We start from the raw sequence: 16663 nt of genomic DNA, 5'->3' as shown, positions 1-16663 counted from the left end.
ATTCTTAAAAATTCCTTACCCAGCACAGCATAAGGGAGGATGTTCTCCTGCTGATTTAGTAATCTCTGGAATGCCCTAAGTTTGCACCCTTGCAAGGCTAGGTACAGTCTGACTTTTTTTCTTTTTCTACTGTGGAGTAGCTCTTTGTTGGGCTGTTGTTGTGAAGAGGAAGGAAGTGCTTCTGTTGTATAGTTATGTTCGTCTATGAAGCCATGGCTGTTAGTGTTTATTTGGTGGTTTTGTTGTTAGTGTGTTTCAAACAAAAGAAAAATGACATTATAAAATTTAAGATTCTAGATGTTTGTTAGTGGGATGTGTCAAGAGTAGTACTGTATAGCCACAAGAGACAATAGGAGGTGTTAAGTAGATGCTGTCAGAATGGGTATTTTAGTCTTAAACCCAAAACTGCAAAGAAGTTCCAATTTGTCAGACTCCTGATGTTGCTCTAACAGTATCTTGGAGTTCATTTTCCTTTTTTTTATGCTAATATTAGAACTCTCTGAACCAGAACTAGTATGAGACCCTCTCAAGTTAAAACTTTAAATCTTGAATGTACACATTGATAGAAGCTAGTACAATCTTGTGATAAATGTATATTTAGCGATGTCACATGCATACTTCTTGACATGACAAACTATGGTTTCTTCTATTTGCATAGTTACAATACTCTGCATTTGTGTGTGGTACACTTGTGATATATATCTGTGCGATATGATTAGTAGTACCAAATGCAGATTGCAAAATATATGAAACCGTTAATGTGCATGCAGAAGAATAGGTTTTTCTCAAATCTGCAGTGAGATATTTGGCATGTGCTGCATAAAAAGGTCTCTCCTTAATAACCTGCATACATGAGCATGCTTTTGAGTCCTGGCAGGATTTCTATGCTTTTCCCCTTACTTCTGTGTGTCCTGTAAAGTGTTTATGACTAAAACTGACTTGCACCATATCTGGTGTCAAAGATTTGCTCCTTGACTGAAAGTTATTTCAAGCTTCAATGTCAAAGGAGCCTCCGTGGTTGAATTGCAAATGTTTGAGACTGACTATAATGGAAAATGTTGTCAGATCTTTGATGAATCAATGTCATGTTCTGGTAAACCGTACAAATTCTGTATGTTAAGAATACCCTTCTTCCCCAGAAAACATACGTCTTTCTGCATTTTTTTCCTCATTATCAATGCTTATCAAGATGTAAATAGAAACTCTGCCTTTTTGTAATCAGCTTTTGGGGATTGCCTGGTTTGTTAGTGATACCACTTTTCAGCCCAGAAGACATTTTAGTGTTCATTGATGATTGAATGAGCTGGAATATACTCAAACAGTGTAAATATATTCTGTTTTCATACACTGAACAGCAATGATATGGGTTTGGTGTGGGGAAGTGCCACGAATCAGAAGTTCATAGCTGTTTCCAGGAGTACTGAAAATGCACTGTATCATGGTGTGCTTGAAAGTGGCAGTAAAGGTAGTTACACAAAAAACTGATTTAATTAGAATAATGCCCTTTTTTATTTCTTGTCTACTTTTTTTTTTTTAAATACAGCTTCCTTTATGTATGGTACGTCACCATTCAAAAACATTTTAAATACTAACAGCTGTTCTATCTTATGCATTTTATTACAATATGGAGGCTACAGTACATAAATGTGATATGGCAGAGAGACACTGAAGAATGAGCCACATAAGAAAACATGAAGGTAACAAAAATCACATGCTTCTGGGGATAATCTTATTACAGCTGGGGTGAGAAGACGCACTCTTCTCTCTTTCTTCTCCTCAACCCCATCCAGGGCCAACCATTAACAATATTTCATATTGCCCATGTAAGTTATAGGAGTTTTTTCAGATAAAGCAAAAAATAAAAAAAATTTAAAAATAACTTATTTGCTGCTGGATGTAGAACATCAAGCTTGGTGGACAATAATCTGAACCAGTGTGTCAATTCCTTTGTTTTATGACCCTTAAAAGTTCAAGGGAGTAGGATCTGCGATTATGGTAGTGAATTCTGACAAAAGTGGGGGGGAAAAGTGAAGATTTGGCTATGGGGAATTAATGTGCCCACTTGCAAACTTGCCTCCCAAATCTGTATTTCTGCAGGGGAGATAGTGACATTTTGTGAGAGGGTTGGTGGTTTTGAATATATTAAGTTGAAGAAAGCTATGACTGAAGCTAGGTATTGTTGAAGAGAGCTGTGAAGTTGTTGCAGCTGTGAAGTTGTTGCTGCGTGTGTTTGACCTTGTGTAAGAAACTTAAGTATGTAAACTGTGGATTAATGGATACTGTGTTTGGTATAATACTGCAAAACACATTCAGTATCTCATTCTTTCAAGGAGATAATGGTGTAAAATAAGAATAGTTCTGGGCTTTTCTCATGTTGGTACCTGTACACAGTAGAGATGTCTTTCTTTGATCTAATGTGTTTTCGTTCTGAACATGTTGCTAGTCTCAAACAGACACAAAGACTCAAAGAATAAGTGGTTCTGTCTTTCTAGTTCTCAGTGTAGCATTGCTTGTTATAGCCTACCCATGAAACTAACATTCATAATATGTTGTATCTTAAATAGTTTCTGTTGGGCAGAACTAGTAGCTAGATGACCAAATAGTTACTACTGTATGGCAATAGGTGCTCTACAAATCACTTCAGCGAGGTTTAGGTTTGGGAGGTATCATTGCTTAGTGGATCGAGCAGAGACTGGGAGTCAGGAGATCTCTAGTTTTGGTTCCCAGTTCTATCATTGACCCAGTCACCTTAAACAAGTCACCCTATACCTCAGTTTCCCCAAATGTAGAATGAGGGTAATATATAAAGCTCTTTGTAAAGCTCTAGAGAAGTGTGTGTGTGTGAATAATATATACTACAGTTGCGCTTGAAAAGTATTTTTTAGAGTGAAATTGCTATTTTATCCACACCAAATTTAAATCCTCAGCACTGTTTCAGCATCATTCTTCTGTTGTTTAATATCCTTCGTTAGACCTGCACTTTGAGTGCAGGGCCTATTGTCCTTTGCCAAGATGGATCCCACTGCCTCGATATTACGGAACTTTCTGTGGTGCTGAACAGTGTCCACGGGAAGAAGGTCACTACACTGATTGCCTTTGTCACGTTTGTTTTAACTACTTTAAATTTTTTAAGGTGTTGCTATAAAATGTTACAAGACACCACTTTTGATAATAAAAAGAGGTACTTGGAAATAATAAGTAATTGGAAAGAGGTACTTTGGTTTTTTTAATTCCATTTTTGGGGCAGGTGATTATTCATTTTTGTTTTGCAGGGTATTTAATTTGCATGTAGATTGCTTCTTAATGGGGGACATGAAGGAGAATTGTGGCAAATATAGTGCGTCTTATTGCTGTTCTTATTATTTGGTACTAAACATATGAGATTTAGGAGCTAATGCATGTGGACTTTTAAATTCCTTGGGGATATTGGGAATTGTCTTTTAAAAACATTTTAGTTCTGATCTGAAGCGGTGTTGTGAGAGTCTCTTTCAGGTTACTGAGTGCTTTCATCTACCACTGGTGAAAAATGGGAACTGAAGATGCCCAACACATCGCAGGAAATATTTGACACCTAACATGATTGGACACTTTTTAAGTTGACAAAGGTCATATGGGATCTTGAAGTTTTCACCCATTTTTACAATAAATTGCCCAACTGTTCCCAGCTGTGCTTTCATTTTAGGTGTTTGGCATTGTGGGTCTGTGACAGTTGTGGAATAGTGCTGTGCAAGAGCAACTTAAGTTAGAACCTTGCGGGTGTTTTTAAATTGGCCTAAGTAGCTGTGCAGTATTTCAGATGACTTGGCATGTTTAGCCGCTGAAGGGTGTTGCAGGCATTTTAATGGATGCAGAAGTGCAAAAAAGCATCTAACCAACACTCTTTGTCTTACTGTTGAAATATGTATGTCAAGTTTCATTACAGGGAATATACTCATGAGTTAGTTATAAATCCTTACGCAATGTGATTGGTTCCCTAACCACAACAGTTAGTGGACAGTTGTAATAAATTAGTTATGCAAATTCTGGAGATCTTTTTTATTGCAAAAGTTCTCTCTTTTTGCCCATAAAATGATTCTGCATCTGTCATACACTCGCTTCCTGGGTAAAATGCTGACTAGACAGTGAGTGATTAGCTATGATATTGCTGCCAACTGCAAAACCCTGCAGGGTTTCAGTGCAAAGAGCAACCCTGTTTTTAGCAGGCTTGTGAGAGCCATTTTCCTCTGGAGTTTCTTCTACTCTAGCCTATCCTCTATTTAAATGTGTTTGGTCATAGCTGCTGCTTGTGGCAGAGAGCAAACACACTGTTTATCTGCCCTGGAATGAAGTCTTTCTGGCGCTGACCTAGTGATTGCAGTGCAGATTGAAGGGCTAGTCTGCACCGGTGTTCAATCTCTGGCCCAGGGGCCAGTGGTAGGTGTTGAGGTTCAAAATTATGGCTCTGAAGAGTGACTGTATTAAGAAGAAAATTGGTATTTGGTCATGAATTGAAAATGTGTTCCCTGAGCCTTGCAAGCTCTGCAGTTTTTCACCTCACTGCCGTGGGGGGAGGGGGGAGAGATGCAGGCACTACCTCCTCAGCTGCCCTCCATCGAAGCTGATATGAACTGGGCATGTTCTTAGGACTTGGAGTCTGTTCCCTGCTACAGCTGCTTGAGCAGTTCCAGGAGAGTAGGTTTGGCTGCTCCATTGCCTTCCCTGTCAGATTGTGGCTGCCCCATGGAGAGCAAGGTTTGGACTCGTCTGAATCTGCCAGAGGTGGGAGGAGCAGCTGGCAAAGGATGACTCCCCTCCCCACACAGGGCAACCCAGGAGAGAGGGTAGAAATTGAGAACTATCAACCAATTCCACAGCCCCGAGAGCAGTTATACCTCATGCCTGCTGGCGACTCCCCATGCTGGTAGGCAACTTGCGGCTAGTTTTCTCTCCCTTCGATCTACCCAGAGCAGGGCAAAAGAAGCTGTATAAGACAAAGAACCTGTCCCAGGGTATTGACTGTTGTCACTTGACCTCTTTGAAATAGGTTCAGCCCTTGTGCTCAAAAGATTGGATGTTTACTGCCCTAGTGGATCAAATATGCTCAAATAGGTACATATACACCTTCCAGTACTTTGCAGGGAGTTGCACGAGCGTAGGAGAATTTGGAAGAGCCATGGTTTGTAATTAGTCAAATATGGTTCCTAATAGAACTCGGATCCATGTTCCTTATGTGCAATCAGCTACGCGGGCTAAGTCTCTTAGGCTGTTACATTATCTGGGGAGATCATACACAAGACGTGGAGAACATAAAACAAATATCTGTGTATGCCCTGAGCAAACTCTTTAATTTAAAAAAACGCATCGGAGACATTTTTAAACTTTAATCTTTCAGACTGGAAATAAGGTGTAAATTACCTTCTGTCAAAAATTAACCATTGGAACAATATACCAAGTGCCACGGTGGATTCTCCATCGCTGGCAACTTTAAAATCAGGATGGGATGTTTTTTGAAAAGATGTGCTCTAAGAATTACTTGAGGGAGTTCTGTGGCCTGGGCTATACAAGCGGGTCAGACTAGATGATCACAGGGGTCCCTTCTGGCCTTGGAATCTATGTAATACAGGATGGGTGACTCTCAAAAAGCTCAGTACTTCCCACTCCTTATTAGAGGTGTAGTTCACTTCAGGGTATAAGTTGCAGGAAAGCCCTGAAGTGTCTTGATTGGCATGGGGTCCAATAGGGAGAATGCCAGACCTTTTGGAACTCCACCTTAAAAAGCAGAGGGAAGGTGGGAGTCTGGACTGATGGTTATTTTGCCAACACACAGTTCACTAATTCCTAATTTCAGCTGAATTCAACTGACTTGAAAAGCTTTCAAATGGCACCTAAATGGAAAATCCACCAGAGTGAGCTGCATGTGAACTAGTTACAAAAATAACAAACATTAAGTGTCCGGGGTGCTGTTCTAAGTGTAAAATTAAAGGCTTGATATTTTTCCTAGGAGAAACAAGGAATCCTGCTCTGAAAAAAATAGTAGCTTATGCAGAGATGGCTTGGTGTGGTGCTTGTGAGAGCCGTGTTCGTTATATAAGTGAACAGCTTGCCATCCATTGGAGTGCGTCACAGGCTATCACCATGTCATCTACAAGGCAAGGCAACTACATTGGCCTTTGCATGAAGCTGAGCCTGGTTCCTTGCAGAATAGAAAATGATTTATAATGAAGCTGAAATGTATGACAGGCCTGTTTGTTGACCTAATGTGTCTGTGCAGTACATAGCCTTCCTTCAATGGGCATCATTGAAAATCTGGAGCTTTTGTTTCAAGATGCAATCAAACACATGGAGAGAGCTATGTATGTTGTAGAGGAAAATATCTTTTTTTATCCAGAGCAAGTGATGATGTTGCAACTGTTCTTTGCTCTAACTAAAGATGGAGTTAAAGAGGGAGAGGAATGTTTCAGGAAAGGGAAAAATCATAGTAAGCTTACTTGAGAATGGTTCAATACTGTTGGGTGGTGAAAACGTTGCACTGAGATGTAATTTTGTGGCGTGCTCCAAGAAGGGAATGTGTAGAGCACAATGTGGTTGTAGCAAAGAAGATGAAAAATGGAAAAGATTTTCTGTTACAGCACTGTCTCCCTGAAGGGTTTAAGTAAGGTGGGAGGACGTGTATTATGTGCTTGTCAATGGCATGATGATCACCTAAGGTGTCTGAGTGGAATAAAGTTATTGAGGCAGCAAGGGGCTGGGAGAGCAGCATAGAGGCCATGTGACAATGGAGGCTTGAGGGAGAGAGAAATGTCTTCATCTGATCAGTTTCAAAGAAACACTTGATGCCTGGTAAACTTGCTAGCTGCAGTCTGACTCTCAGATAAGACTTGCTCCCCTATGCCTAAAGAACCTTATTTTAAAAAAACCTAAGTCGCCAACACAATTTTATTTTTAACGTGGTGACAGTTGTGGAATAGATAGCTCTGGAGTCCCTTTTTTTCTTTCTTTCCCCCCCTCTCCACAGGAGAGCTCTGGCTCATGCAGTAGCACTGCGTATTTTCCCCTTGCCGTTACAATGTGCCTGGACGATAACAGCAAAACACTATGTAGCTGCAGAGCTAGAAGTTGGTTTACATGTGGTGTTACAGTAGAGGGGATGTAGGGATGTGGGAGACTTTGGGATTCAACCCAGACTTAAAGCTATACTGCTGTGACTTTCAGCCCTGACAACAGTCTGCAAACAAGCATGCAGGTCACACCCTGACTTCTGCTGCCCAGTTATTTTTAACAGAGTGACCCCAACACCATCCCCGTCCGGAATTTCTGGTGACCATTTGCTGGGCTTCTCAGAACAGTGCATTATGGTGCTGCCCCTCTTTGCCTCAGCAAATGGGAGTTTGGCTCTTGCTGAGCTCTGTGACAGCTCCCTGACACAGCAGCTTGTCTGCCCTGCAAGCAAACTCTTCAGGACTCTGCCAGCTCGAACCTTGCCTTGCAGGTAACCCACAGTGAACCTCAATTCCTGAGTTCCCCAAACAGGTCGGTCTGTCATGTCCCACCCCTCCTAGAACACTCAGAAGTTATTAAATTGGTCATGTCTCTAAAGAGAGAGTACAGTGCAGCGCATTAATTTAATTGGGGTTTGACGGACGCTCTTATTTCAGTTGCATCACTGAATTGATTTATAGTAAAAGTAAAACTGGTTTATTAAACAAAGTCAGGTTCAACTGATCTCAAGCAAGGGGTGTGAAGATAGAAATGGTTCCAAACTAACAACAGTAAAAATATGCTTCTAAGGGTGTCTGCACTTAAAATGCTACAGTGTCACAGCTGCCCCACTGTAGCGCTTCCGTGTAGACGCTACCTAAGCCAAGGGGAGGCATTTTCTCCTCTAAGTATATACTCTCCCTCCCCAAGAGGCAGTAACTAGGTTGGTGGAAGAATTCTTCTGTCAACGAAGTGCTTCTACACAGGGACGTCAGTTGGCTTAATGCTGCTCAGAGGTGTGGATTTTTCACTGACCTAGTTTTCTAGTGTAGACCAGGCCCAAGAGTAAAACTTAACTTCAGCAAGTTACAGTCTTTGCCTAAGCAGGCTTCTCACCTATATTCAGTTTCCAAAGACTTCAGCTTCCTTGGTTGAAGGACTTGGTGTTTTGTGATTCCAGGAGCTCTGGCCTCTTGATTTCCCCAAGTGATGGACAGCTATGAGGTCTTTCCTCTTTCTTTTTATAGTCCAGTAAGCCTTTGAAATGTATTCTTTGACAAGTAATCCCAGACCAAGGTTCCTTCTCCTGCTGGGGTATAGAGGTCACGCTATCTTCCCAAAGTTCATTGTGTCTGCTTCAAGAGGCAGGAAGTTTTCCTGGTACTCTTCCCTTTCTTTTGACTTCCCATCCCCTTGCTGATTCATATGTTAATGGGACTTCCATTGTTTTGATTTTGTGATGCTTAATTTACACTGGAGACAGGTAGACAGCTGCCTTCCTTCCTGTCTGGAGAGAATCTGTTTCTCCCTGTCTTTAGTCACAGACTTTAAAACTTATCTGTGAGTATCCGTAATTCCTCATATTGTGATGACGCATATGTTTCACAATGATATTTATAAAAGACCTTCCTTACAACCACTTATTAGTCTGGGATGAACCCCCAAGTGTCTCAGGATGTGTGTTGAAAGCTTGCATAGTGGGGGTTTTTTATCGTGACTTCAACAGGAGGTGAAGATGTTCACTGCTCTGCAGGTTTAGGTCTTGTTGTGAGAGCTGTGGGGGTCCTCTTTGGAAGGGGAAAAAAAAAAAAAAAAAAAAGTTACGCCCTCCCAGCCATGGTAAAAATCAGCATAACATATATTCTCAGAAGAGAGGCTATCTTCCATGGCTTATTTTCAGGGTCGGAAGGAAATGAAAGGCTTGTTGAAACTTTCTCTAAACATAAATATCTGTCACCTCATAAATAATCATTTGAAATATTGTTTTTCTGTACGATTTTAAAAGATAAGAAAAGGACTCCACATGTCCACAAATCCATTCGCACTCTTCAGCCTCTTCCAGGAACTCTGTTTCCAGTTTGGGAGCTGGAAGAGAGCTCTTGTTTTTCTGTGTAGCCACCGAGCCATCCACTCTGCTTCAGAGTGTTGCTTTCCATTATAACATTTCTGCTGCTGTTCTTGCAATATAGAAAAATTCAAAGAAGTCAAACTAAGTTGGGGGAGGTTTTGAAATGTATTCTTTCAAATTATCCTGGAAGAGGGGATGGTGACCAGAAGGTGGGGTACAGTTTCATAATGCTAGTTTTCTCTTCCTACCTTAAAATATCTTAAAATATTGGTATGTCTAATATTCTCCTACTGTGATCACTTGTCTATATTACTGAGTCAACAATAGGTGCCCTTGTGGGTGTCATGTAGGACAATACAGCAGCCAGCTTCACCTTTTCTGGAACAGTAACAGATTAAGTCTTAATTGGAACCAGCCAGTTCTACTAACTAATGTACAAAAGAGTTTGATTTGCTCCAAATTGGGAATGAGACTTGGTTTTGGAATAGCCAAACGCTGTTGTGGTTTAGTGTGTGCGCAACTAATGGGAGGCAGATAGAAGTGCTAAGGAACCCATAATGGGGGCTCACATCTAAGGGAGGAGAGCACCTAAAAATACCAGCATTATTGTGTTAAATCATACAAATGTTCATGTCTGTGTGGGAGGAGTGAGTAATGTGCTACGTTGGGTCCCCATTCTCTCCCCGCTTATCCCCACCAATGTGAGCAAGGGCCTTATGTAAGAAAGTAGCACTCACTATTGCGGTCGCTCATCTTATAGCGTCAGTTTGTGGACAATGGCACGTGTGAGATGTTGTTGTCTGTCCTGCTTCACCGTGGTGTCACGGTAACCAATTGGGACTGAGGATACAGAAGAGCTCAGAATGATCAGGTGGTTTAAAAACGTTTTTGTGCCATTATACAACCGAGCTAAACATTGCGCTCATGATTGACTTAAAATGTACCTTGCCCTAAAGTCACAGAAAATGTGCAAGGTCTGAGAGATCTGTTTTGGCAGCAGGTTCTCTGCTTCCCTCTGATAAACCACCTTTATCAGCATTTCACTGTAGGAGCCTAGTTAAATGTGTGTGTGGTGTGTGTTTTTACCTGCTTATCTCTCCGTGTGCACGGGGGAGCAGAGTGAAGTAAAAGTGTAGAAAACAAAATAACTAATCAGACGAAATCTTAACTCTTCTGTGAACTTTCTAGTTCTGTGGCAAATGGATGAAAAACAACCTTCTAGACCAGGGGTTCTCAACCGGTGGTACGCGTACCACTAGTGGTACGCGGAAGCCGGCTCGGTGGTACGCGAGGCAAACCGCGCCGCCGATTCCGCCGCCGAATCCCCCCTCCCAACCGCCGAGAAACCCTGCTGCTGCCGATCCCCCCCCCTCCCCTGCAGCCGCCGACAAACGCTGCTGCTGATTCCCCCCTCCCCCCCCGGGCCGAGAAACCCGCCCGTCGCCGATTTCCCCCCCTCCCCGCCGATTCCCCTCCCCGCCGCCGAGAAAACCTGCCACCACTGCTCCCCTGCCTGCTGAGAAAAGCCGCCGCTGCCATTCTTCCCTCCCCCCTGCTGAATCATGCCCCCTTGCTGCCGCCGAAAACGGGCAAATGACTGTAGAGTTTCGGCAGAGGGCATTGATTGAAAGTGCTTACTGCGCTTATTTTCCGAGTAGTACTCTGGCCAGGTACAGTCAGGTGAAGTGGTACTTGACCTGACTCTACCTGACCGGAGTGGTACTCGGGGAAAAAAAGGTTGAGAACCGCTGTTCTAGACCTTTGGTTTAATAATTCTAGACTTCTTACAACTGATATGTAGATTGTCCTGATGTCAAAATATAAACAAAAGGGGTATATTTTCTGAAGTTGTCCACTACAGTTACCCACCACAGCATGTCCAGCTGGTGCTACAGGTGGCTAGCTAGTGTGATCCAGAAATTTTGGCAGATTTAAATCCCCCAATATGTTTTATTTAACATTATGCAGGTCAGAAAACCAATAATGTTGACATTTGTTTCACATCTTGTTGTCACTAATCTTGCTGTTTTAAACAGTTGCCGTATTCACTAGGCATGGCTGGAAACTTCATAATGGCTTTTCAGGGGGAGAAATATTTTAGTAGTTTTTATATTAGTCTTTGACAGCAGGATTACAAATCCCTTTCCTTGGAATGAACACTGTTTTACAAAGTAACTGCTTTCTGATAAAAAATGAAAAAGCATAAATTAAATTTACTCTTTTTATTTTTGTTCTCCCTCTCCAGATCTGCTTCCACCAGGGGTCTGCAACCTCCTTAACCCTGCAGCTATCTACGCAAATAATGAGATCAGCTTAAGAGATGTTGAGATTTATGGCTTTGATTATGATTATACATTAGCACAGTACTCTAATTTATTACACTCTATGATATTCGACACTGCCAGAGACATACTAATTGAACAGTACAAGGTAAACTTCTGATAATAAGATTAATGAAAGAAACCCATCCTGGTTTCTTTTCCCCAAAACCTTTTTATAAAGCATTTGCTGTCAAGTTTGCTTATTACCACTGTGTGTGTATAAATTGTCTATGATGGTGATAGTTATGTAACAAATTATATTTTTCATGTATCTGGCACTCTTGTCTGCTAATCCATCTCCTCTTGGGACTTATTGTAACATTTCAAACTTCTGAGCCTCTTTTAAGAGTTGCCACTGTTTAAAAAACACTGCCACAAAAAAAATAATTAAAAAAAAAAATCCTCCTTTCTCCTCCTAACCCCAAATCAGAAGATGGGCAGCAATCACTCCTAGACCAATGATGGGCCCATGTAGCCCTAGAAAGAGGTGATTTTATTTTTAAATGGTTTTTATAATTGGAGTATTAGCCAGGTAATGCAGTATTTGGATTTAACAGTTTCCTAGACTAATGTCTTAAATATACCATTAGATATGCCTATGTTCTCTTCCCTTGTTGCATTTGACATTGTAGCAGCACTTTTTGTGTTTAAGAAAAGAAATACAAAGCTGAGTTCATCAATATATACAAATTCCTCTAGCTGTGTGGCTGAAGCTGCAACATTTCCCCTAGTGTTCTAAATATGTCTGACAATGATTTTGCAAGGCATTTCTCCCTATCGGTTTAGGGCTCTAAGTCAGTCCTCCCTTTTTCCACCCCCCACTCCCTGTGCCTTACCCTTTTTCACAATGGTGCAAAACTAAGTGATGGGACATAGGACTGACCTATAATAATCAATCTACATTGGAAAAGAGCCTGAGGGGGGAGAGGTATTTAACTCCCTTGTTTTTGTTTTAAGAATTCCGGCCTACATCCTCTACCATATTAGGATCACTCTCTAATATCATAGTGACAGGTGTGGTATAAGAGCCTACATATTTATTAGGATTCTTCAGGGAACCCAACTAATGCATACAGAATATGACCTTCAGAATGAATTGTCTGCTCACTGCAGCCATGCAGCATCTGATGTGAAGAATATGGCTTATATATAAATCACTGACCATATAAAAAGGCAGTCTGTGTAGAATTTGCTGGTGTAGGATGACATAGATGCCAGCTATTTAAAATGGGGGAATGTATGATAGTGACTAATAATATCTGTAGTTACTAGGGCTTGGAAAACTTAGCAGACACCTACTAGCCAGAGGTAGCTGTGAAAAGGCTGGGTGGGGAGGAACTCTTTATTTGCAAGGTTTAGGAGGAACACTCTGAAGAGTCCCAGATGCTGGGAAGGGTATTAGGGTTTCTACCTGATCCTCCTAGCTAGAAAGTATCTGAAACTTGAAGCTCCACTCCCTCTGGCAGTACGCTATCCATTTTCTAGCCGCCGACTTGTGATTAAATGAGAAAGCAAGGGCAGCAGAAAGATCTGACTCATCAACCTCTCTCAACCCTTCCCCCCACTCCCCACCCCCCATTTTTGTTTTTTCATGTATTTGTGGGAGGGGTCTTCCTATGCTGTGTTTTTGGGGGGTTGCGGGATTTGAGCTTTTTTTCCCAAACTTCAGTAGCGTGAAACTGACAGGATTCTTTCATTTTGCTGCTGCCCCAAAAAGACGTTCAGCTGTGTTAATTTTACTTGGTCGCTGCTTGACAGAGCTCTGAGCAACAGAAGATACAATGCAATTGTCTATCTGCAAACCCGGGAAGAGAGCCCAGCAGAGTTTCACATTCTGAAGTTTGTCATAACAAGCAGCATAAAGATTAGAAATATTTTTTAAAATTAAAACAAAATAAAACGCCAAAAGTTTAATTCCTTCAAAAACTGTTGGCTTCGTATAGCTTTTTCTTAAGCTCGTCAGGAAAAACCTGGCTTACGTGATGGGTTTGGTAGGTGGATTTCAAGTCCATCTCCAGATACAATAACTCTATTTTCAGGGCACTAGCTGTTTGCTGTAGGAACTAGGGATCAGTTGCCCAAGCAAACCAGCCAGTTCGTAGAATCCCAAAGCTTAGCAGTTACATTAAGGTTTTTTGGCATCTTTTGGTTCACTTAGACCACAGTTGGGGGACTGGGATTTTGATGTATGGGGGCCTGATTCATTATGCCAAATTCTTTATTCTCTTGTCAAATGGAAATTTTTCTCAACTATTACAGTTTCACTGGGCTAACTGCTTTCTCATTAAATATTTTCCAGTATCCAGAAGGACTCAAGAAATATGATTACATTCCAGGATTTGCCATAAGAGGGCTTCACTATGATGTGCAAAAGGTAAATGACACAAATTTAAATTTCATACTTGCTTTCTCTTCCATGGTATTGATCTGCCTGTCACATATATCAATGCTATCTCTTTCCTGTAATGACATCTGGTAGAACAGCTTTCAGAAAAACATGCACTGTAGATTGTTGTTTCTTTCCCTGTATAGGTTCTCTTAGATTTAAGCTTGTTTGGACAAATGGAACTAATATCAAATGCTGGCTACATGGTTTCTCATTTTATTTTTATATATATAAAATACTTTTAAAATCATTGACGACTATGTAGCTACAACAGTTACTCACTGAAGAGGGGTTTTTTTCTTCTTACTAATTCCAGTATTTGAAATGAAGTGCCAGAATAATTCATTAAGCTTTTGTAGCTTCTCAGACATTTCTTCTGAAGCCCTACGATGTTTGAGAGATGCATGTACCTTAGGAGCACACAAAGAAAATGCAAATGTTTGTATTAACCCTCTTTTTTTTTTTCCAGTAACTTTAGACAACCCTGTCAAAATACAGTTCTGAAAAATATGGCATCACCTTGCTGCAGTTAAACAGCTTGATTCTCAGTTAGGGAGTGGGGGGAAGAATCATAGATGATTAGGGTTGGAAGGGACCTCAGGAGTTCATCAGGACCAACCCCAATTAAATCATCCCAGCCAGGGCTTTGTCAAGCCGTACCTTAAAAACCTCTAAGGATGGAGATTTCACCACCTCCCTTGGTAACCCATTCCAGTGCTTCACCACCCTCCTAGTGAAAAACTTTTTCCTAATATCCAACCTAGACCTCCCCACTGCAACTTGAGACCATTGCTCCTTGTTCTGTCACCTACTACCACTGAGAACAGCCTAGCTCCATCCTCCCTGGAACCCCCTTTCAGGGAGTTAAAGGCTGCTATCAAATCCCCCCTCATTCTTCTCTTCTGTAGACTAAACAAGTCCAGTTCCTTCAGCCTCTCCTCATAAGTCTTGTGCTCCAGCCCCCTAATCATTTTTGTTGCCCTCCTCTGGACTCTCTCCAATTTGACCACATCGTTTCTGTAGTGGGGGGCCCAAAACTGAACACAGCGTGTCCAAATGTGGCCTCACCAGTGCCAAATAGAAGGAAATAATCACTTCCCTCAGTCTGTTGGCAATGCTCCTACTAATGCAGCCCAATTTGCTGTTAGCCTTCTCGGCAACAAGGGCACACTGTTGACTCATATCCAGCTTCTTGACCACTGTAACCCCCAGATGCTTTTCTCCTGCCTAGCCAATCAGTCCCCAGTCTGTAGCGGTGTATGGGATTCTTCCATCCGAAGTGCAGGACTCTGCACTTGTCCTGATTGAATCTCATCAGATTTTTTTTTTTTTTTTTTTGGCCCAATCCTCCAATTTGTCTAGGTCACTCTGTATCCTATCCCTATCCTCCAGGGTATCTACCAGTCCCCCCAGCTTAGTGTCATCTGCAAACTTCTGTGGATGCAATCAATCCCATCCTGCAGATTATTAATGAAGATGTTGAACAAAACCATCCCAGCACTTACCCCGGAGCACTCCGCTCGTTATTGGCTGCCAACTAAACAGACAATTACTGACACAAGGTAGTCATATTTTGAAAGTCTGGTTATTTCTGAACCAGTTAAGTGTGTCTCATCATGTAACTAGAGAACCACCCTTTGAAAGAGGAATGAAGGCATTTTAGATTTTCCAGACTCTCTTCTTTTCTACCCAAGCTGAGCTAAACTGTAATGCTGAAACTGGGATTATGGCAACAGTCTGTTATGAATGTGGGCTTATGACTTTGCAGCAGCAGCAGAGGTTGTCCAGTCATTTTCTGTGTTCCTCTGGCTAATATCCAAGCTAATATCCACATTTCTGAAATAAAAGCACACATCACTCTTATGCCAAGTAAACTATTTTTTCACTTGGTGGGTAGTAGTGTGGGCTGCCTCATTTCTCCAGTGTCTTGAGTTTTCAAAACATGAAAATCAAGCGTTGTGTAAAGGAGTATACTGCCTGTTTACTTTGGTGGTTCAGCATAACTTCTTATTCCTGCTCAGAAGATGGGAACGGAGGCTTGACAATAGTACAGCAGTATGCTGGATGCAGGAGTACCTTTTAGTTTAGGAACATTAGGGAACAATGTAACCTGCACTCATAGTGATGAAAGGACAAATGGTTCTGATACCACACTGTTACTTCTGATTCTCAAAGTGGTACTGGGTTAGTCTCAAAGGCCACATTTGCTTAAGAAATTCCATTATGGCTATTGTATAATGGCTGAGGGAATAAAAAGAAAGGATGCCTGGTGAATAAAGGAGATCAGTACAAAAACGGGGAAGGTCTAATGTTCCCATTCTGGTACAATAATAATGGGAACTTGAGCTTGGAGTAAAAAAGTAAAAAGAAAATAAGATTTGGCACAAAAACTTGAATTATTAGTTCTGCTTAAGTAGAATGTGACTTCCTATAGATCTCTTTACACATAAGAATCTCCCTTGCTATGTGTGTACAAAGGATTGTCTTAATATTAAAGAACTGTTGTACTCTATTCTGCTTCCACTTGCTGCCCCATAAAAAAGTTTGTAATAGGTCCTGAGTTGGAATGTAATATTATGTAATGCTTCAAATTCAGTTCATGGCAATTTGGCATTTTTCCCTGGGATGTTTTAAAATGTTGCAGTGAAGAGAGAAGTGATTTAAGCACAGTTAAAAAATACATTCAGATTACGTTAGTTTTACTAGGTTTAATTTTTCTATTTTTTTCCCTCTGGGACATCCTTAAACTACATCTGTTGGTTTTCCTGACTAAATTTATACAAAAAAGTATCAATGAAGACTGTCTACCTTTCTCTCTTCACAGAGTCTTCTGATGAAGATTGATGCTTTCCATTATGTCCAGTTGGGGACTGCATATAGGTGTGTCAAATATGAAATCATTTAATAAATGCCCCAAGGGTTCATGCAGAA

The 16663-nt window shown here is 41.2% G+C and overlaps 1 protein-coding gene across 1 annotated transcript in view; it reads left to right on the top strand.

Moving 5' to 3' along the window:
- The window catches only part of NT5DC2 (5'-nucleotidase domain containing 2), a 51565-nt gene that overhangs the window by 1471 nt on the left and 33431 nt on the right, over positions 1–16663 (top strand). Inside the window, exons 2-4 of the mRNA XM_067568078.1 lie at positions 11271–11455; positions 13646–13720; positions 16557–16612. Coding sequence (XP_067424179.1) covers positions 11271–11455; positions 13646–13720; positions 16557–16612 — 316 coding nt within the window. The remainder of the gene's footprint in view (positions 1–11270; positions 11456–13645; positions 13721–16556; positions 16613–16663) is intronic.

This window comes from Emydura macquarii, unplaced genomic scaffold, assembly GCF_026122565.2.
Source record: "Emydura macquarii macquarii isolate MOO-44397 ecotype Brisbane River unplaced genomic scaffold, CSIRO-AGI_Emac_v2 contig_2846, whole genome shotgun sequence".
Lineage (NCBI taxonomy): Eukaryota > Metazoa > Chordata > Testudines > Chelidae > Emydura > Emydura macquarii.
Note: the sequence above shows the minus strand (reverse complement) of the source record. Positions and strands in the feature narration are given on the sequence as shown.